Source organism: Ctenopharyngodon idella, chromosome 21, assembly GCF_019924925.1.
Source record: "Ctenopharyngodon idella isolate HZGC_01 chromosome 21, HZGC01, whole genome shotgun sequence".
NCBI lineage: Eukaryota > Metazoa > Chordata > Actinopteri > Cypriniformes > Xenocyprididae > Ctenopharyngodon > Ctenopharyngodon idella.
Window position 1 is genome coordinate 20473549 of NC_067240.1, and position 21796 is coordinate 20495344.

Genomic DNA, 21796 nt, shown 5'->3' on the forward strand with positions numbered 1-21796 from the left:
AAAAAAAAAAAAAAAAAAGTAAAATGTACTTACAGGTGCTGGTCATATAATTAGAATATCATCAAAAAGTTGATTTATTTCACTAATTCCATTCAAAAAGTGAAACTTGTATATTATATTCATTCATTACACACAGACTGATATATTTCAAATGTTTATTTCTTTTAATTTCGATTATAACTGACAACTAAGGAAAATCCCAAATTCAGTATCTCAGAAAATTAGAATATTACTTAAGACCAATACAAAGAAAGGATTTTTAGAAATCTTGGCCAACTGAAAAGTATGAACATGGAAAGTATGAGCATGTACAGCACTCAATACTTAGTTGGGGCTCCTTTTGCCTGAATTACTGCAGCAATGCAGCGTGGCATGGAGTCGATCAGTATGTGGCACTGCTCAGGTGTTATAAGAGCCCAGGTTGCTCTGATAGTGGCCTTCAGCTCTTCTGCATTGTTTGGTCTGGCATATCGCATCTTCCTCTTCACAATACTCCATAGATTTTCTATGGGGTTAAGATCAGGCGAGTTTGCTGGCCAATTAAGAACAGGGATACCATGGTCCTTAAACCAGGTACTGGTAGCTTTGGCACTGTGTGCAGGTGCCAAGTCCTGTTGGAAAATGAAATCTGCATCTCCATAAAGTTGGTCAGCAGCAGGAAGCATGAAGTGCTCTAAAACTTTCTGGTATATAGCTGCGTTGACCTTGGACCTCAGAAAACACAGTGGACCAACACCAGCAGATGACATGGCACCCCAAACCATCACTGACTGTGGAAACTTTACACTGGACCTCAAGCAACGTGGATTGTGTGCCTCTCCTCTGTTCCTCCAGACTCTGGGACCCTGATTTCCAAAGGAAATGCAAAATTTACTTTCATCAGAGAACATAACTTTAGACCACTCAGCAGCAGTCCAGTCCTTTTTGTCTTTAGCCCAGGCGAGACGCTTCTGACGCTGTCTGTTGTTCAAGAGTGGCTTGACACAAGGAATGCGACAGCTGAAACCCATGTCTTGCATATGTCTGTGCGTAGTGGTTCTTGAAGCACTGACTCCAGCTGCAGTCCACTCTTTGTGAATCTCCCCCACATTTTGTTTCACAATCCTCTCCAGGGTGCGGTTATCCCTATTGCTTGTACACTTTTTTCTACCACATCTTTTCCTTCCCTTCACCTCTCTATTAATGTGCTTAGACACAGAGCTCTGTGAACAGCCAGCCTCTTTTGCAATGATCTTTTGTGATTGCCCTCCTTGTGCAAGGTGTCAATGGTCGTCTTTTGGACAACTGTCAAGTCAGCAGTCTTCTCCATGATTGTGTAGCCTACAGAACTAGACTGAGAGACCATTTAAAGGCCTTTGCAGGTGTTTTGAGTTAATTAGCTGATTAGAGTGTGGCACCAGGTGTCTTCAATATTAAACCTTTTCACAATATTCTAATTTTCTGAGATACTGAATTTGGGATTTTCCTTAGTTGTCAGTTATAATCATCAAAATTAAAAGAAATAAACATTTGAAATATATCAGTCTGTGTGTAATGAATGAATATAATATACAAGTTTCACTTTTTGAATGGAATTAGTGAAAAAAAATCAACTTTTTGATGATATACTAATTATATGACCAGCACCTGTATTGTGTTCATATTGTATTGCAAAACACTTGAGATGGGATACGCATAAGGTTACGGACAGGTTTGGTGGTCTGGTTAGGTTTAAGGGTTGGTTAAGGGGTAAGGATCAACAGTGTAATTATAAATGTATACAGAAATGAATGGAGATATTTTTTTTTTTTTTTAAATAATGCATTACGCAAGTAAAATTGTAAAAACATGCATGTACACAATAAGTGCATTGTATCAAATGATAAATTTAAATGTTAGTACATACCTAATATAAAGTGGGACCATTAAGGGATCTGAATGATTCAAACAATATAATTAAAGTGAATTGACTCAAAAATAAAAGTACCTGAGTGTGTTACTGTCACATCTAGTTTTGGTTTTATGTTGGGCGTCAGGAGCTGCCAGTAGAGGGGGGGGATCTGTCACGTCTAGTTTTGTTTTTGTTTTAATGTTCATGTTTCATGTCTTAATTTTGAAGTTTAGTCATGTCTTATTGTTATGTTGTCATTGCTTTGTTTCTATGTTTGCCATGTGCTCTCTTGGCATGTGTCCCATGTTGCCATTGGATCATTGGGTTGATTGTGCACAGGTGTTCCTTGTTTGTGATTAGTCCTTGTGTATTTAAGCCCTCATGTTTGCCTTGTTCTTGGTCTAGTATTGTCCCTGTACCACTGTTGGTAAACTTATGTTATGTTCATGTTTTGATTTACCAAGCCAAGCGATATGAAGTCTTTGATCTTGTTATGGAAATAAACTGCACTTGGGTTCATCAAGCCTTGCCTACAGTGGATCCTTGTTACAGTTATCTTAATTGTGTTCAAGTGAATAAAGCTAAACTCAACAGTACAAATACATGACAATAGCGTAATAACACTGTAAACACTTTAACTTCCTGTCATCCAGCTCCCAGTAAGTTACTTTAACATTTACAGCAATCTTTTTACAGTGTACGACTACGAGTCAATTTCATTTTATCATTTATTTATGTATTTATTTTTTTCTTGAATATAATGAACACATTATATATATTGAAGATTTTTGACCTTTTGTCATCCTAGAATGTTTATTTCACAGTTCCCTTTGATTACAGTTGCCTTGGCAGGAGTTGATGCTTTCTGGTGCTTCACAACTATCCTCAAGTGTTGCATCATATTGTTGATAATGTGCAAGTAGTTACTTTCCTCTGTAGGGAAATCAAATCCCAGTAATTCTTTACGTTTTTTCTACCAGTTCCCTTTTTGTTCTTTAAATGTTCAAATAAGAATTTGTTTTAGTAAAGAAATTTTTTTTCAAAGTGTGGAGCTGTAAAGAGTTGTTAAATATAAAACTAATATAAATAGTAAATAATAAATATAATAAATATAAATATATTATATTGATGCACTGATCCAATAAAATTGTATTCCATCTCCTGCCTTTACCTCTGGATTGTACACATTGAGTTTAAAAAATGTCCCAAGTAAACAAAATAGATAGATTTTAATTTTTGACCTTTTGTACCCACTGTCCACAACATTTTTTTGATCCCCATGAGGAAAACAGTTTATAAAAAAATACTAAAAGATATACTTTTTTTTTTTTTTTTTTTTCTTCAAAATATGAAAATACAGAAAGTTTTCTGTGATGTGTAGATTTAGGGGTAGGGTTTACGTGATCATTACATACACGTGTATGGAACAATATGTCAAAGCCACCTTTATTCATATTGTGCTTTTTACAATACAGGTTGTTTCAAAGCAGCATTACAGTATGTATGTGTCACAGTTCCCTTCGTTCCCGAACTCCATTTCCCAGGATCCTCCTGTCTCCACACCTGCACTCACTTTCCTCGTCATCTCCCCATCAGCACTCATCACCTGCACCTGGACTTTATCATTAGCACTCCCTTTATCATGGACTCACTCCCTTCACTCCCGGTCCGTTCTTATTGTTAGCTTACCGTGTGTTAATGTTATGTTATTGGTTAATGTGTGTGTACGCGTGCTATCTCCTGTGTTCTTCATTAAAACCCCTGCATTGTGGACATTCGTTGAAGTCTCGTCTCTCCAGCACTGCACACCCGTAACAGTGTGTGTATATTTATATATATATATATATATATATATATATATATACACACACACACACACACAGTGGGTACGGAAAGTATTCAGACCCCCTTAAATTTTTTACTCTTTGTTATATTGCAGCCATTTGCTAAAATCATTTAAGTTCATTTTTTTTCCTCATTAAATGTACACACAGCACCCCATATTGACAGAAAAACACAGAATTGTTGACATTTTTGCAGATTTATTAAAGAAAAACTGAAATATCACATGGTCCTAAGTATTCAGACCCTTTGCTCAGTATTTAGTAGAAGCACCCTTTTGATCTAATACAGCCATGAGTCTTTTTGGGAAAGATGCAACAAGTTTTTCACACCTGGATTTGGGGATCCTCTGCCATTCCTCCTTGCAGCTCCTCTCCAGTTCTGTCAGGTTGGATGGTAAACGTTGGTGGACAGCCATTTTTAGGTCTCTCCAGAGATGCTCAATTGGGTTTAAATCAGGGCTCTGGCTGGGCCATTCAAGAACAGTCACAGAGTTGTTGGGAAGCCACTCCTTCGTTATTTTAGCTGTGTGCTTAGGGTCATTGTCTTGTTGGAAGGTAAACCTTTGAGCACTCTGGAGAAGGTTTTCGTCCAGGATATCCCTGTACTTGGCCGCATTCATCTTTTCCTCGATTGCAACCAGTCGTCCTGTCCCTGCAGCTGAAAAACACTCCCACAGCATGATGCTGCCACCACCATGCTTCACTGTTGGGACTGTATTGGACAGGTGATGAGCAGTGCCTGGTTTTCTCCACACATACCGCTTAGAATTAAGGCCAAAAAGTTCTATCTTGGTCTCATCAGACCAGAGAATCTTATTTCTCACCATCTTGGAGTCCTCCATGCGGGATTTCATGTGTCTTGCACTAAGGAGAGGCTTCCGTCGGGCCACTCTGCCACAAAGCCCCGACTGGTGGAGGGCTGCAGTGATGGTTGACTTTCTACAACTTTCTCCCATCTCCCGACTGCATCTCTGGAGCTCAGCCACAGTGATCTTTGGGTTCTTCTTTACCTGTCTCACCAAGGCTCTTCTCCCCCGATAGCTCAGTTTGGCCGGACAGCCAGCTCTAGGAAGGGTTCTGGTCGTCCCAAACATCTTCCATTTAAGGATTATGGAGGCCACTGTGCTCTTAGGAACCTTAAGTGCAGCAGAAATTGTTTTGTAACCTTGGCCAGATCTGTGCCTTGCCACAATTCTGTCTCTGAGCTCTTCAGGCAGTTCCTTTGACCTCATGATCCTCATTTGCTCTGACATGCACGTGGCAGCCATTGTCTACAAGACCAAAAGTGCATAGAGGTGTGCCATTTGGGATTCAGCCTATATGCAAGGAGCGTTCTTTAAAACTTCCGCAATAATATAAGCCAGCTGGAAAACTTCTGGTGAAATGTCACTTGCTGGTGTGTTGAGCATCAATAATGTAATACTTATTTTATAATCAGAATATAGTCATTTTTATAGTCAGACCTAGCATTAATTAGTTATTCAAACGAAAGACGACTTAAAAATAAATAATTAAATAAATAAATAAATAAAGATGTACCTCAGTGTTCCTCCTCGGCTAAATTCAATTCGACCATCAGTTTTCACACTTTTGTGTGGAAAAAACAATTAAACAATTAAATGTGAGTTCCCTTTCAGTCGGTCACGTTCGACGTACGTCAGTAGTGACCTATCAGCTTCGAGTGAACTAAAACAAGCCAATGGAATTGGCGTGCAATATTTGCATAATGTGCACCGCCCCCGCAAGGTGGGTATAAATACGGAAGCGGATGCAATCGCACTCTGTCTTTCGCTTCGGAGCCAACCTTGTGTTCCTGCTATCAAGATTGAGAGTGTGTTTCTCAAGCCTTTGAAGAGCTTCTTTCTTTGTGTTGGTGTGAAGGCACGTTGCAGCAAGGCCGCAAGCTTCCAGAGGAGCTTTGAGCTATGTTACAGCTCTCAACTGCTGTTTTCACAGCATTTGCCCTTGTTGGTTGCGAGTTGCGATTTGGGCCGGTTCCTCTGTGCGTGTGACCAGGGAGTGGTGTACCTGGTCACATCGCGGCTGTTCCCTGTGTGCTTTGGCACAAAAGAACAGAGCTGAATTTCCCCCTTCTAAAAGAGCTACACAGACGAACCCTGCGTCTTTTTCAAGATGTCATTTCGTCTGTGCGTTACTGGATGCGGTCGTTCCCTGGTCCCTGCTGACGGTCACAATCGCTGTGTCACATGCCTGGGCGTTCAGCATGCTGAGGCAGCTTTTGTGGATAGTTCATGTTCTCACTGTGGGAACATGACTATCTCAGTGTTGAGGTCTAGACTCTCGTTCCTTGGTTCTCAGGGGGCGGGGGTCCCCTCCCCTATGCCCCGTACATAAGCAAGGTGCTACTGTGCTTCGCTGCCCCACGCCCGGTACATCTGTAGTGCCTTTGGTCCCACTGGCTCAGTGTCTGGAAGCCTGTCTAGCGCTTCCCAGCCCGTCCCGCTGGCTCATTTGTACTATCAGACTCGGCTATGCGATTCAGTTCGCCCCGCGTCCCCCAGTGTTCAGGAGTGTCCATTACACTTGCGTGTCCCTGGATAATGCACCTGTTTTCCGGGCAGAGATTGCTGTCCTCCTGGCGAAGGATGCAATCGAGCCGGTCCCTCCAGACGATATGAAGTCAGGGTTTTACAGCCCCTACTCCATTGTACCTAAGAAGGGCGGTGGGCTACGGCCAATTCTGGATCTGCGTGTCCTGAATCTGTCCCTTCACAGGCTGCCGTTCAAGATGCTTACACAGAAGCGCATTTTCGAATGCATCCGTCCCCAGGATTGGTTTGCAGCGATCGACCTGAAGGACACGTACTTTCATGTCTCGATTCTGCCTCAACACAGACCCTTTCTACTGTTTGCATTCGAGGGTCGGGCATATCAGTACAAAGTCCTACCCTTTGGGCTGGCCCTGGCGCCCCACGTCTTTACAAAGGTTGTGGAGGCAGCCATTGTTCCGCTCAAGGAACAAGGCGTTTGCATTCTCAACTACCTCGACGACTGGCTCATTCTGGCCAGCTCGCGGGAGCAGTTGTGCGAACACAGGGACATGGTGTTAGCTCACCCCAGCCGGTTGGGTCTTCGGGTTAACTGGGACAAGAGCAAACTCGCCCCCGGGCAGAGGATCTCTTATCTCGGTATGGAACTGGACTCGGCTGCCCAGACAGTGCGCCTCACCAAGGAGCGCATCCAGTCAGTGTTGAACTGCCTGAGTATGCTCAAGCGCAGGACAGCGGCCCCACTGAAACTTTTTCAGAGGCTCCTGGGGCATATGGAATCCGCAGCCGAAGTCACGCCGCTCAGATTGCTTCATATTAGGCCGCTTCAACAGTGGCTCCACGGCCGGGTTCAGAGATGGGTGTGGCAGCGCGGTACGTTCTGTGTCCCCATGACACCTGCCGTCGCACCCTCACTCAGTGGTTGGACCCTTCGTTCCTGCGGGCAGGAGTTCCCCTCGAACAAGTGTCCAGGCATGCTGTGGTGTACACAGATGCTTCTGCCACCGGGTGGGGAGCCAGGTACAACGGGCATGCAGTTTCAGGTCTGTGGACAGGGCCTCAACTGCATTGGCATATCAATTGCCTCGAGTTGCTAGCAGTACGTCTTGCACTGGGCCGCTTCAAGGAGCTGTTGTGGCCGTTGCGTACATCAACCATCAGGGTGGTCTACGCTCCCGTCGCATGTCGCAACTCGCCCGCCATCTCTCGCTTTGGAGTCAGAAGCATCTGAGGTCACTTCATGCAGCAGACGAACTCTCACGGCAGCCTCCGTTTCCGGGAAAATGGAGACTCCATCCCCAGGTGGTCCAGCTGATTTGGCAGCGCTTCGGGGCCGCACAGGTAGAGCTGCTTGTCTGTTGGAGTGAAGGCTGTCTCTCTCCACCCTCAAGGTGTATGTTGCTGCTATTGCCGCACATCACGATGCAGTTGAAGGTAAGTCGTTGGGGAAGCACAACCTGATTGTCAGGTTCCTGAGGGGGGCGAGGAGACTGAATCCGCCTCACCCTTTCTCTATACCCTCTTGGGATCTGTCCTTGGTACTTACATCTCCGGGGTCATCCCTTCGAGCCTTTCCAGTCAGCTGAGTTAAAAGTACTGTCCCTTAAGACCGTCCTCCTGGTTGCATTGGCCTTGGTGAAGTGGGTAGGGGACCTGCACGCATTTTCGGTCGACGAATCGTGCCTGGAATTCGGGCCCGGTGACTCTCACGTTATCCTGAGACCCCGGCCTGGATATGTGCCCAAGGTTCCTACCAGTAGCCGGTAAACGCGAAGAACCCGTTCTAGTGTTGGCTTGCAATGCCATTCCCACCCCCGCCGCCCTAAGTGCATCCATTTACTCCAGTAGAGTTCCCCGCTTGGCGAACCCTGTCGAGTTCCTCCGCCTCCCCTTGCGGCTCAGACATTGCGGAGTGTCTGATGCCAGGCCAAACGTCCATCACAGACGTTGATGTTTGGCTGTGTGCCCTATGTCGTGACCCCTCCACGTGAGTGGTCCCATATGTGTATTGTTCATGGTCAAACTCCCCACAGTGAGCCCGTGTCTTTCCCTTAGCAGAGCCAGCTCTGCTGTCACCTGTCAGATGAGTCTCCCCCTATCTCTAGGCTGGAGCCATCCCAGGGACTTCATATGCGTACTGCCCACGGCCAGTCCATGTGTGTATTTCCACTTAAATTCCTCCCCTGTGGGTAGGTTGTGGCCTCCGCAGCATCCCCTACGGGTTCGCTTCCCCAGTGTTGTCTAAGTCTTACTGTAGTGGGTCTTGCGGAACAGCAGTAGACTCTCTCAGTGTATGCTCGCCCCCCAGGTGCGCCGAGTGGCTGGAGCTTACGCTGGCCGCTGAAAGGGGTCAGTAACTATGGCATTTTATTTAGGGTTCCCAATTCAACGGTCACTACTGACGTACATCGATTGTGACCGACTGAAAAGGAACGTCTCGGTTACATATGTAACCCTTGTTCCCTGAAGGAGGAAATGGAGACATATGTCCTGTCGCCACAGTTCCTGTGCCCTCGCTGTGTAGACTTAAGATTGTCTCCTCAGTAAAAAAAACAGAGTGCGACTGCATCCGCTTCCGTATTTATACCCACCTGGCGGGGGCAGTGCGCATTATGCAAATATTGCACGCCAATTCCATTGGCTTGTTTTAGTTCACTTGAAGCTGATAGGGCTCTCTGGCGATATCCCAATTCGTCGGTCACTACTAACGTATGTCTCCATTCCCTCCTTCAGGGAACGAGGGTTACATACGTAACCGAGACGTTTTCACAAGTGTGCAAAAATTATTGAGCTTGCACTGCACTGACTGACAGCTTCTTACAAAGGGAAGGCACAGTGCTCACTTTCTGTGTAATTCATTCAGAAGAAAAGTTATTGTTTTTCATGAGATTTTGTGAGTACTTCATACTTCACCTTGACAAAAATGTATTTTTAAACTTAGTGATTTTATAATGTTTAATATTTATTCAAATAGAAATAGAAACTGAGTGAAAAACTATTACAGGAAATGGCCATATATGCGCAAATAAATGCTACTCTGCCACCACTTAATGGTTATAGTGGTATTTATTGTCTTTTATTTTAAATAAAAGTGTTTTCTATCAAATGTTGGATTTCCTACATCTTGAAAACATTCGGTTTTACAAATGGGTACAATCTCAGAAGAATGAACAAATAATGTTTGTGGTCATCACATTAAAAATAACATTTGAAGTGCTGGAAAAATGTGTGCGTGTGCATGTGCGCGTCTAATTACAGACATGGCGTTTCTTATTCAAATGTTCCCAATAGCCTTGTCTTTGTTGCAATAAAATAAATAAAACTGGTTTATTGGAAAATTAGGCAAGTGTGATAACTGCATTAAAATATAAATACAACATTAAAAAGTCTACCATTGATGGTTTTATGTCGATGTACAGCAAGTACAGAATCAGCTATGGTAAAATAACGTAAGGCCTAGTTCTAGAATGCATGGCAATATCAATTGAATTAAAAAAAAAATATATATATATATATATATATTATATATATAAACACTCTAATTATATATACACATACATATAATTAGAGTGAGCAATAAAATCAGATGATCTGATACACAAGCAATTTTTTTTTTCATATGTTGACTGTTTCCAGAATTTCCACCAATAACAGAATAAAATCTAGGCCTAAATATGACCTAAAATCAAACAGATTGGATGATACTTATTTATTTTTTTCATCATGTATTTTCTTATAAATGTGGTGATTTCGTAGAAGAGAGTGTGGTTTTAAAACTGTACTTTGTCTCCATCTGCTGGGAAATATGTTAGGAAATTCAGTAGGACAAGAAGAGAGAAATCAGAGCCAAATATTTGCTGAGATTGCACAATCCTAAAAGCCCGCCCAGCGCAGCTACTTAACTTCCTAAAGTGAAAGTGTGTAGACTTTCTCCAACTCTTCAGTCTCAGCAAGCTGTAAGTACACTTTTGTTAATTCATGAACTCAAAATGCTCAGACAGCTTGGGCATGCTAATGTGTCATAATTGTGAAATAAATCTAGGACAGAAAGGACAACTCATGGTTAGACTAATCAAGATTTGGACATAAAAATGTTGAGGAAGTAAATGAAATATATATTACTATAGATATTTGTTTTTATACTTAAAGTAGAAAGTAACATTGAAAAAAAAAAAAAAAAAAAAAAAAACGTCAAATTTAGTCTCAGTTCATATTTTCCTATCCTGAGTGTACTCAATAATTTGTATGTAATAGAACATGTATAGATGATATTGGACACATTTTCTTCAATACTTCTATTCTGTAGCTGAATTCAATTAATTAAAAGTGCTGAATCAAAACCAGAACAAAGCACTACAAAGTAAGTAAGTACTTTATAGTAAGTCTTGCGCAATAGTGACATAATATGAAGTTCTGCTCTTCAAGTTCCTAAGAAAAAACTGTGGAATAAACAGCTGCTTTCGTATGAGCAGCCGAGCACCTGAAACACGTCATAATAAGAAACAACTACATGTAATCAAGTTAGCTTAAGAACACAAGCATTTTCTGCTCATTTTAAATAGCTTGCAGGAAACAACTAACTGATTGTAACTTTCAGCAGATTGCAACTTTCCACATTTCCAGATTAAAATGAAAGCTAAAAAATCAAGTTGTAAATCCTTTTTTTTTTTTGCTGTGGAAAGGCAAGATACCTTCAATAGTTTTGATTTTATTTTCCAGAATGTGTTGCAACTTGTGATTACACAAAATGACAGCTATTGAGGGAAACCCACAGACACCGAGACCTCGCAGATCAATGGGTCTCTTTAACAATATCAAGGTAAGGTTCCAAAAGCAAAGTTCTGTCATGAAACTCTAGATGGCGCAGGCTGATAGGTCCTTCACTCAGTCTGCTTGCAATCACGTCATTTTCTATAGGGCACAGCTGCTCAGCCTTCAAATACTTGGTCAGCATTTGCTATATCGCACTTTCAGAAACCCTCCACCTTCCCCAGCTCCACCTGTATAGATCTGCTACGGGTATGCTATATTGTACAGCAGCAGCAGCATGTCTTTTATATATTTTATATATATATATATATATATATATATATATATATATATACATATGACAGTAGCAAATCCCATGCTTGCTCTGCAGCATGGCAGATTTATTCCACCAAGACCAAACATATCAACATTGTCATATCCTTTACCATGCCAAACACACTAAGAGTTGCCATGAAAGAAATATAAATATCCCTAATTATATACAAATGTGACTTTTGTCCAGTGACACAAATTGCCCCACCTTAGGAAAAGCTAACATTAACCAAGCAAAAATGATTTTATATATATATATATATATATATATATATATATATATATATAAAAGCGGTAACACTTTAGAATAACTCACGCTATGAAGCAAATTAAGTATTACATTATTTACAAACCAGTTCTTTAGTTGTCATCAGTGGTTCATAATATCATTTAAAAAGTGTAAGTAAATTATTAATAAACAATTTAAATGTACATTTATGCATCTTATTATTTAGACATATTGTAATAGTTACTCCGTGTGTTAATAAATGCTTTATTAACACATTTCTACTGCAATTCATGATTAATTCAGGTAGTTATAAAACATTTAGTAGTTGTCAGTTAACTTTTTGTGAGCTCATCTAAAGTGAGGACCACAGGAGGATCTGGTGCGCCAGTTTGCATAGCAGGCGCGAACGCAGACCCCCTGTCGATTTATACAAGAGACCATCGATGTATTGTCTGTCCAGACAGCACGATGGCCTCTCAGGTCTGGGAGGAAGAACTTCAACGCATTGAAGACCACCATCATCTGCAGGCAATTCATGTGCCACGAAAGATGATGACTCCTCCACAGCCCTTGAGCTGAGCGGCCTTCCATTACCACTCCCCAGCCTGTGAGAGAAATTCATCTATCATGAGAGTGACTCAATGATATTTAGCACAGGGCCCTGTGACAGGAACCCACTTTTCTTCCGTATAACCAAGGCATGGAGACACCGCCGCGTGATCTTGATCATACGAAGTGGGTTCCCCCTCAGGGAAAACCCTTGGTCCTGAGCCACCACTGTAAGGGTCTCATGTACTAGAGATTGACCGATATTGGTTTTTCTATAACCGATGCCGATGCAGATGTTTAGAGGTCAGGGTCAGCCGATGGCCGATATGTGCTGCCGATTTTTAGGGCCGATATCTTGAAGTTTTCCACTTCATTTGCATGCTAAAATGTCACACTAATAATAAGTGGATGCACAACATTTCTAAACTTAACATCATTTATTGAACACTGACTTACATAAAAGTTTTAGAGCATTTATCAAACTGAATTTTTCAAATTTGTTGGAACATAAATGTAAACTTAAATATACATTTAAATAAAATAAATACAACTTTATAAATAAAAATCAATTAAAAACTTTACTTTGTCATGTTGCACAGCCTTGTATGCAAGGACAGTGCTAAACTCTTAGTGATTTCTGACATTCTTGACGGTTAACGTTAGACAGGTTTAATGAGGATAATAACTGTGCGACATTATATATATATATATATATATATATATATATATATATATATATATATATATATATATATATATATATATATATATATATATATATACACATACACACACACACATACACTTCATACATGTCATACACTTCTGCGCAGTGGCGTAGCACAAATCCGCGGGGCCCCCCGCGAGCCAAAAATCCGAGGCCCCCCGAAGGAAGGTTCAACCAAGAAGGCGAGCCAATGGATATCACACAAGAAGCAACGTGCAAACTTTGCGGAGTTGGTGAAGTAGCCTAAAGCTGCTCTTAATTTTCATTTATGACTGCAGTGTTAGGAAATATTATAGACTGTTAATAATTTTAATTATAGGTCTAATTCATTGTATAATAGACCTAAAAAATGTTTAAAACATTTTCAAAGAGGAGCTGATAGCCTAATCTTTTATTATCCTTACAGCACGTCAGTTATGCGGTGATGTGCTGTGAAATTATTGCGGGGCAAATTTATTATAATATTAATTTAATAATAAAAGTAGCTTACCTAATAGTAATAATAATAGACTAGAAGAATGTAACAGGCTTACATTAATTGGAAATGCCAAATCCTCTTAATATTGACAATATTTGTCGGAGTAACGTAGCCCTCAATCACGCTGCAGTGTTTGTCAGAGCTGCCACCTTCTCCACCACAAGCACAGAGTGAAATTCTCCGACTCCGATACAGGAAAAATAAAACAGAACTTATAACATTGGGGCTAATATGTTAGCAAGCAAGCTGCTGGTAGTTTTGGACTACAGTCCTTAAAGTTAACTACAAGTAAGCAAACCTTCAACCAGCTGTAGCATTATGCCAGTTCCCGACGGTTCTATGCTATCCGTTGTTTCTTTCACTAAGTGAAGCAACACTTCATAGTTTACTAGTAATATATAGTAAATATATAGCCATAGGACTTTGAAATATCAGAATTTAAGCCTTAGGCTACCTTTATCTCCCAGGACTGTTGTTGAATCTTCCAAAAGTTTCAATGCACATGCGACAGCAGTACATTCCACCACACCAATAACAGAGCTGCCCGCGGACGTGCCTGGCTTTAAATCTGCGCTACTAAACACGGATATCGGCCAATGCTGATATTTTAAAAAAAAACAGACAAATATCGGCCCGATATATCAGCCGACCGATATATCGGTCGACCTCTATCATGTACAGCAGGCCAAAAGGTATCACCGTTGGACGCAGCTGCCATCAGACCCAACAGTTTTAGAAAACTGTTTTACAGTGAGTGACTGGCCTAGTTATATCTCCTGTGTAACTGAAAAGATTGCAGCAATACGAGTGGGCGACAGAACGGCCCGCAGCGTCACTGAATCCATACCACGCCCAGGAACGTGGTTCTCTGTAATGGAGAAAGCACACTCTTCTTGGCGTTCAGCCACAACCCCAATTTTTTATATGAGCAAGAACGACATCTCGATGTCGAACTGACCATCTGTTCTGACTGTGCTAATATTAGCCAGTCATCTAATCAGTTCAAAATGCGTATGCCCTGCAGCCTGAGCGAGGCCAGAGCTGCATCTACGCATTTCATGAACGTGTGGGGTGATAGAGCTAGACCGAATGGAAGAACCTAAAATTGGTATACTTTGCCCCTGAAAGCAAACCTGAGGAACTTCCTAAGCTGTGGAAGGACGGAGACATGGAAGTATGCATCCTTTAGATCTATCATGACAAACCAGTCCTCGGATCTGGTTTAGCGTCAACATTTTGAACCTAAGTCTCCTGACTGAATGATTCAAATGATTAAGATCTAATATAGGTCGCAACCCTCCATCCTTCTTTGGAACAAAATAGTAGCGTAAAAACCCTAACTCTCTGCTGGGAGAAGGAACCCGTTTTATAGCTCCTTTCGCAAAAGAGTTTACTTTCTGTTCCATTACCAGAGCCTGCCCATTGAGATAAATTTGGCAGAAGCCTCAACTCTGCCAGAAAATCCACAAAAGGGAACCAGCCTCTCAAGGCTGGTCTCTGGTATATTTAGAGCAGCCACTATGGTGACCCGAAACACACTGGCAGGAAACAACCCATTTGATTGCTTTTCGACCCTCCTCAGAGGGTGCTAACCTGATGCAGCGTCGTGTGAACGCTGAGTCATAGCTTGCTGGAAACCGCTGCACCCTGAAGCACCAAGGGTGCCAGGGTTGGCAGAACGGCCCCCTAAGGGCAATGAAGTGGAGCGGGCACCGTATACTGAGGTGTACACCACTCTGTCACGTATGGGGCTGCCCTTAGATTTTATTCAGAGGGTGCGAGCCTGATGCAAAGTCGTGTGAGCGCTGAATCAAAGCTTTCTGGAAACCGCTGCGCCCCAAAGCACCAAGAGTGATGGGGTTGGCAGATCGGTCCCCTGAGGGCAACAAAGTGGCACGGGCACCGTATACTGAGGTGTACACCGCTCCACCCCGCAGGGGGCTGCCCTAAGAAGCCTAACACCACTGGCGTCAGGATCTACATGAAAGGCTGAACTAATACATGAATCTAACTACTTAAAGTCAGATAAATATGTATTATTTTAATTTCTCAAAATTAAATTACAGCCAACTGTCCATTTAATTCCTTAAAATTAAATGCAGCAAAAGATCTATCAGACAAGTTAATACGGTCTGAAAGTAATGCTAAACATAGTATGTATGTATATTTTATATATATATATATATATATATATATATATATATATATATATATATATATATATGTATGCATATATGCATATATGCCATACACACATCAAATTTCATTTAATCTCTCAAAATTAAATGCAGCCACATATCAACCAGACAGGTAAAAATGGTCTGGATGAAAGGCTAATAAAGAGTTATTAGTGCAGACATATAGCTTTTAAAAACCAGGCAATATCTCATTTAATTCCTCAAATTAAATGCATCAATGAACCACCAGACAAGTGTACACGGTCTGAATGATAGGTAGAATATTTATAACTGCCGTCTGCACACCCTAATCTACGCGTTGCCTCGGCAAACACGAGATCAGAGCCACTAGAATCTTTATTTGCAGACTCGAATTCACGAGATCCGTGCCACTAGATTCTTTATTGCAGTTTGCAAACCCGAAATCAACGCGTCGCCTCCGCAAACGCGAGATCCAAGCCATAGATTCTTTGTTGCTTAAGACTTTATTAACTCGAGAAAAAAGCCAAGAGGAGCGGAGCTAAAAATCTCGATAGTGCACCACATCGGGAAATGTATGAATGAACACTGTCAGATCCCAATACAAGAGCTGACGTGCATGCTCTGCTTTCAAACAAACAACACATAAATCGCGTATATCCCCACTCGTATAGTAGCGAGGGCAAGGAAGCACACACGACTCAAGTTGCTATTTGCTCGCAAATAAACTCCTGTCTAGAATATATAATGCTTGAGGACAAACAACAATAAATAGACTAAGATAGTTTCACACAGATCGCTTTGCTGAAGCAAAAAAGCTGAAGCCGGTCTTTCCGGATGTGTATTTATCCTTTCCTGGTCGTGACGTCACCCGCCGGTGACGTTCACTCTTGCCATTGGACTAGTTGACACACGTGCATCAGAAGCATTCACGCTGAGGGCGTTCCCAAAGCGATCCTATCGGACGCAGCTTGGAGTTCCCTCGAAAGGGAAATGGCCTGCAAATGTCTGTTGTCTAATGTTTATCGTCAATAGTTTAGCAATGAATGAAGTACAGCTCTTACAGAAGTCCTGTCAAACCAAGCAGCTTTCTGTTTGTCAGTGGCTACGTTTACATGCACCCAAATAATCCATTTGTAATCAGATTGATGGCTCAATCGGATTGAAAAACGTTCATGTAAACACCTTAATCGATCCGATTGAGCTCGATCCGAATGAAATTTCGATCAGATTGGAAGGGGTGGTTTATTCCTTTTGTAATCCGATCCAACAGCAAAAAATTACCATGTAAACGCTTGAATCCGACAACTTTCTCAATCGTATTCAGAAGTCTCTGGGGCACATGCGCAGTGCAATGTTGGCATGCATTACGCAGTGCGCAAGTTCACGTTCATGTCTTTAGTTGTAAAGATGCCAACAGGCAGTGGCGTAGCTGTATCCCTTCGTCATAATATTGGAAATCTTTCCGTTTTAAAACAAGAATGGATATCACAAAAGAAGCAACGTGCAAACTTTGCGCAAGAGTTATGCCGGTGAAAAAGTCTCAACCTCGGTCAGTATTCAATACAGAATTTGAAAGTAAAAAGTGACGGAGCTGTCTGACGCTGCATTAACGGGGCATATTCTCTCAGAGATGAATTTCAACATAATATGCTGATAACGGTATATAACTGTCTTAATTTATTCCATTATTTCTCTTGTGGCCGTACATATAGGCTAGTGAAACAAATGAGAATAATAGTATTTCGTGTTAAACAGGTTGTTTTTTTTAAAGTCGGTGCTTGAAGTAAAGCTGCTTAATTTTCATCGATGACAATATTATAGCCTACACTCTTAATAATTTTAATTATATGCCTATAATTCATTGTATAATAGACCTAAAAAAAAAAATGTTTAAAACATTTTCAAAGATAGCTAATAGCCTAATATTTTATTATCCTCACAGCACGTATAATATTAATTTAGTAATAAAATAAGCCGGATCTAATAGTTATAATAATAGACTAGAAGAAGGTAACAGGCCTACATTAGTTGGAAATACCAAATCCTCTTAATATTGCCAAGATTTGATGCTTTTGACAATATCTCTGGCTATCGTCCATACATGATCATCATGTGATTGATATGACGTCACACACGCAGGGCGCGTGCGCAAAAGTTTTAATCAGAATGTATATAAAACACATATAAATGGATATTTGAATCAGATTACAATGTTTAGAGTACATGTAAACAGATCTGCAATCGGATTCAATTCGTTCAGATTGACGAAAATTGGTGCAAATTTGATTTAGTTACTTTAGTTACTTAGTTACTTTTGGTGGAAAGTAATGTGCTACTTTACTTTTGCATTACTTTTTCTCATCTGGGCTAGGCTTGCTTGTTTGTTTTTAATAACAAAAAATGTAAAGGTCCTTTCCCACTAAAAGTGAAATGAATAAGCCTCAGGTTGAAAATCGCTCTTGTATAGTAGAGGGCGCAGCTCAAACAAACCTTTCAGAATTACAAAAAGATAGGACGCAGGAGAAGAAAGTTCAACACTCTGGCTGTGTCCGAAATCACATATTCTCTAGAGAAGGTACTTATTTTGAATAAGTACTCCATGACCGTTAAAAAAGTACCTTCTATATAGTATGAAAGTGTATAGTATAAATGTAATCTGAACGTATTACATTCACCGTGCTGTCATTATCACGTAACCTATTAGCGTCAGTTGCATCACTTCACTGCCATTCACAAATCCTCTCCCTTGGTCTCATGGGATAGTAAAATGTCTATCGTATGCACACTTCAGAATCTCGCCTGAAGTAGTAGGTCATCTGGGTACTTTTTCCCTACTCTTTTACGAGTACTGAGAATTCTGACATACTTATGTCACATACTGTTTTTCACCTACTATATAGTAGGGAAGTATGTGATTTCGGATGCAGCCTATTCAGCAATAAAAAAAACAAAAACAAAAAAAAACCAAATATGATGTATTAGTATGGTTGGATTGGATCATCAAAGGTTAGCAGCAAATACATTGGTTAATAAAGTGAGATCAAATACATAAAGTATATTTGTGTTATTTAACGTATTTAATTATTGCAGGTGTGTGTAATATTCTGAGTTTGCATTTCACTGTTTTTATTCATTTTGAGGAATATTGAATCTGTTTTTGTGCAAATGAGATGAGTAAATGATCACATTTATTCTAGAACTACAATAACCATCATGTTCACACAACACACAATTCCTCTGCACCTCACTCCCGATTTCTCTCAAAATGGGGACGAGGTCTCAGTCAATAAATGGGAAAACAAAGTAACTTGTGTTACTTATTTGAGAAAGTAACTCTGATATTTTGTTTGTAAATTTAAAAGTAATGTGTTACTTTACTAGTTACTATATGATTACGTAACTCACGCTACTTGTAACCCCCAACACTGGTGACAATATATAAATGTAACACGACACTGGGCATTTACCTGCACTGTGACATGATTTGCCAGTCTACAGGTTCGGTAGTTTGTTTTTGGAAGTGTTTTAAAAACAATGTAAACACTGTAAGAATTTCTTCAAACCTATCTAAGCAGCAATGGAAGCTTCTTTTAACAGTGCACTATTTTATTAGAGGTGTAACTAAGTTAAGTTTCCTGACTTTATTAGTCTCCTTAGATTTGGCCTGGACAATATTAATTTCCTTATGTTCACTGCACATCCTTATATTGTTCTTGTTTTATTTTTATCCCATTACTGCTGTTACATGTCCGCTGTTTTGTGTTTCTTAGTTTGACCTCACGTGCGTCTCAATCAGCTCCCTAGTTCAGTAGTCAGGGCACTGATCAGGGAGTCGGCCACATTCATTTACATGATACTGATTCACGACCGAGGAAGCTAGGGAGCTGATTGAGACACAGGGCTAGTTTTCCACATTCAGTTTGATTAGTCATTTCCTTCACCTGTATCCTGTTAATTACCTTGTTAAGATCCTTTTTTTTTGCTTCATGTATTTAGTCTCTATGTTCTCTGTCATTCTTTGCCAATTTTTTGTCTATGTTAAGGTGCATTATGAGTTATCCTGTTGTATATACTTGGATTAAAGATTATATTGTTTGAATCTTCATCTTTGTGTGCTTCCTGCCAGCACCCATGACAACTAAATGCTCTGAAATAGTTGTTCAGCAATTAATATGATAACTACTTTACTACACAGTTAAAAATCCTATAATCCTATTAACTTGAACATACTCAATTTGACTTTGTAAGGAGACAGCTTAACTTGGCTCGAACACTAAAAACTAATTAAAAGATTAAAACAAATCATATTTACAATAAATAACACTAACAGAGCTAAACCTTCACTGATTCTTTGCCCACTGACTCCAAAATGTTTGTGGTATTTTTTTTTTTTTAATGCATATTTACAGAATGCTTACTAAAGGTATATACATCTATCACTTTTGTGTGTGTGTGTGTGTGTGTTTCAGTTTTTTGTACTGTGTCATGGGATGCTACAGCTTTCTCAGCTCTTGGTGTCTGGTTATCTGAAGGGCTCCATAACCACTATTGAGAGACGATATGGATTTTCCAGTCAGAAGATGGGACTACTTGCAGCCTTTAATGAGGCAAGAATAAAATGCTAACTTTGAATGGTGCTAACACAATATCATGAATGGCCTGAAGGCAAATCACTTCATTTCAGGTTGTATTTGGCACCTGTTAGCACCTGATTTGCAATTATTTCATTATTAAATCTACATGTTCAGGCACAAAGTCTTAATATGAAATGATACTGCATCAGCAAAAACCACTATTAACTATATCCGATCATGCAATATAAGTTTTTTTGTTGTTAAACAAAGGTGGGGAACACGGTTCTCATCGTGTTTGTGAGTTTCTTTGGGAGTCGTGTACATCGGCCGAGATGCATTGGAATCGGAGCAATGATCGCTAGCATGGGGGTGTTCCTTATAGCACTACCTCACTTCATTGATGGAAAGTACAACTACACAGGCATAAATAGCAGTGAGTGAGCGTTTTCTTTTAAATTAGCCATTTTTTAGTTAAAGTGATAGTTCACCCAAAAATGAAAATTTGATGTTTATCTGCTTACCCCCAGGGCATCCAAGATGTAGGTGACTTTGTTTCTTCAGTACAACACAAATGATGATTTTTAACTCCAACCGCCGCGGTCTGTCAGTCAAATAATGCGTGTAAATGGGAACTCCATCTATAAGAGTCAAATAAACACGACAGACAAATCCAAATTAAACCCTGCGGCTCGTGACGACACATTGATGTCCTAAGACACGAAACGATCGGTTTGTGCGAGAAACCGAACAGTATTTATATATTTTTTTTACCTCTAAAACACCACTATGTCCAACTCCGTACAGCATCCGGTTAGTGAGGTCAAAAAAACGCACTCTGATGACGGAACTGATGTCTCGCGCTTTGCTTTAATGAGTGCGAGACATCACTTCCGTTGTCAGAGCGCGTTCAGACCTCACTAACCGAATGCTGAAGGCAGTTGGACATAATGGTGTTTTAGAGGTAAAAAAATGATATAAATACTGTTCGTTTTCTCGCACAAACCGATCGTTTTGTGTTTTGGGACATCAGTGTGTCGTCACGAGCCGCAGGGTATAACTTGGATTTGTCTGTCGTGTTTATTTGACTCTTATATATGGAGTTCCCATTTGCACGCATTATTATTTGACTGAGAGACTGCAACGGTTAGAGTTAAAAATCATCATTTGTGTTCTACTGAAGAAACAAAGTCACCTACATCTTGGATGCCCTGGGGGTAAGCAGATAAACATCAAATTTTCATTTTTGGGTGAACTATCACTTTAACAACTGTTGTACTTAACTGACTGTATTTAACCTGTATGTATTTGTTGCACAGACACCAAAGGCAACGGCTCGAGTCTTTGCCAGTCACAGAACATTTCCCCTGTGGAAGAATCTGATCAGAAATGCAATCAAAACAACACTGGCAATGGAGTGTATCCAATATTTCTACTGGGCCAGTTACTGCTGGGCATTGGCGGTGTTCCCATACAACCTTTTGGGATATCCTACATAGATGATTTTGCAGAAAAGAGGAGTTCACCTTTCTACCTAGGTTTGATTAAATATTGAGTTTTAATTAATCACCAATTCCCAAAATACAGTGGTTCATTCAAGAAATAAACTTTTATCTTTTTTTACAGGCATACTTTTCGCAGTTACTGTAATTGGGCCGGCATTTGGCTACATGATGTCATCTGCCGTACTTCGTTTCTTTGTTGATGTTGACAAGATGTCTTTAGGTGTGTCTAATATGCCATATCGACACATTTACACACTTTACTGCACTCAAAC

The 21796-nt window shown here is 40.5% G+C and overlaps 1 protein-coding gene across 2 annotated transcripts in view; it reads left to right on the forward strand.

Annotated features, from left to right (window-relative positions):
• The window catches only part of slco2b1 (solute carrier organic anion transporter family, member 2B1), a 207573-nt gene that overhangs the window by 169350 nt on the left and 16427 nt on the right, over positions 1 to 21796 (forward strand). Inside the window, exons 1-6 of one of the 2 annotated variants that reach the window (XM_051877034.1) lie at positions 10092 to 10180; positions 10944 to 11043; positions 19918 to 20055; positions 20293 to 20455; positions 21339 to 21557; positions 21646 to 21744. In XM_051877034.1, coding sequence (XP_051732994.1) covers positions 10972 to 11043; positions 19918 to 20055; positions 20293 to 20455; positions 21339 to 21557; positions 21646 to 21744 — 691 coding nt within the window. In that variant the 5' untranslated portion in view covers positions 10092 to 10180; positions 10944 to 10971. Of the gene's footprint in view, positions 1 to 10091; positions 10181 to 10943; positions 11044 to 19917; positions 20056 to 20292; positions 20456 to 21338; positions 21558 to 21645; positions 21745 to 21796 lie in introns of those variants that run through there. The other variant, XM_051877035.1, reaches the window with a different exon arrangement.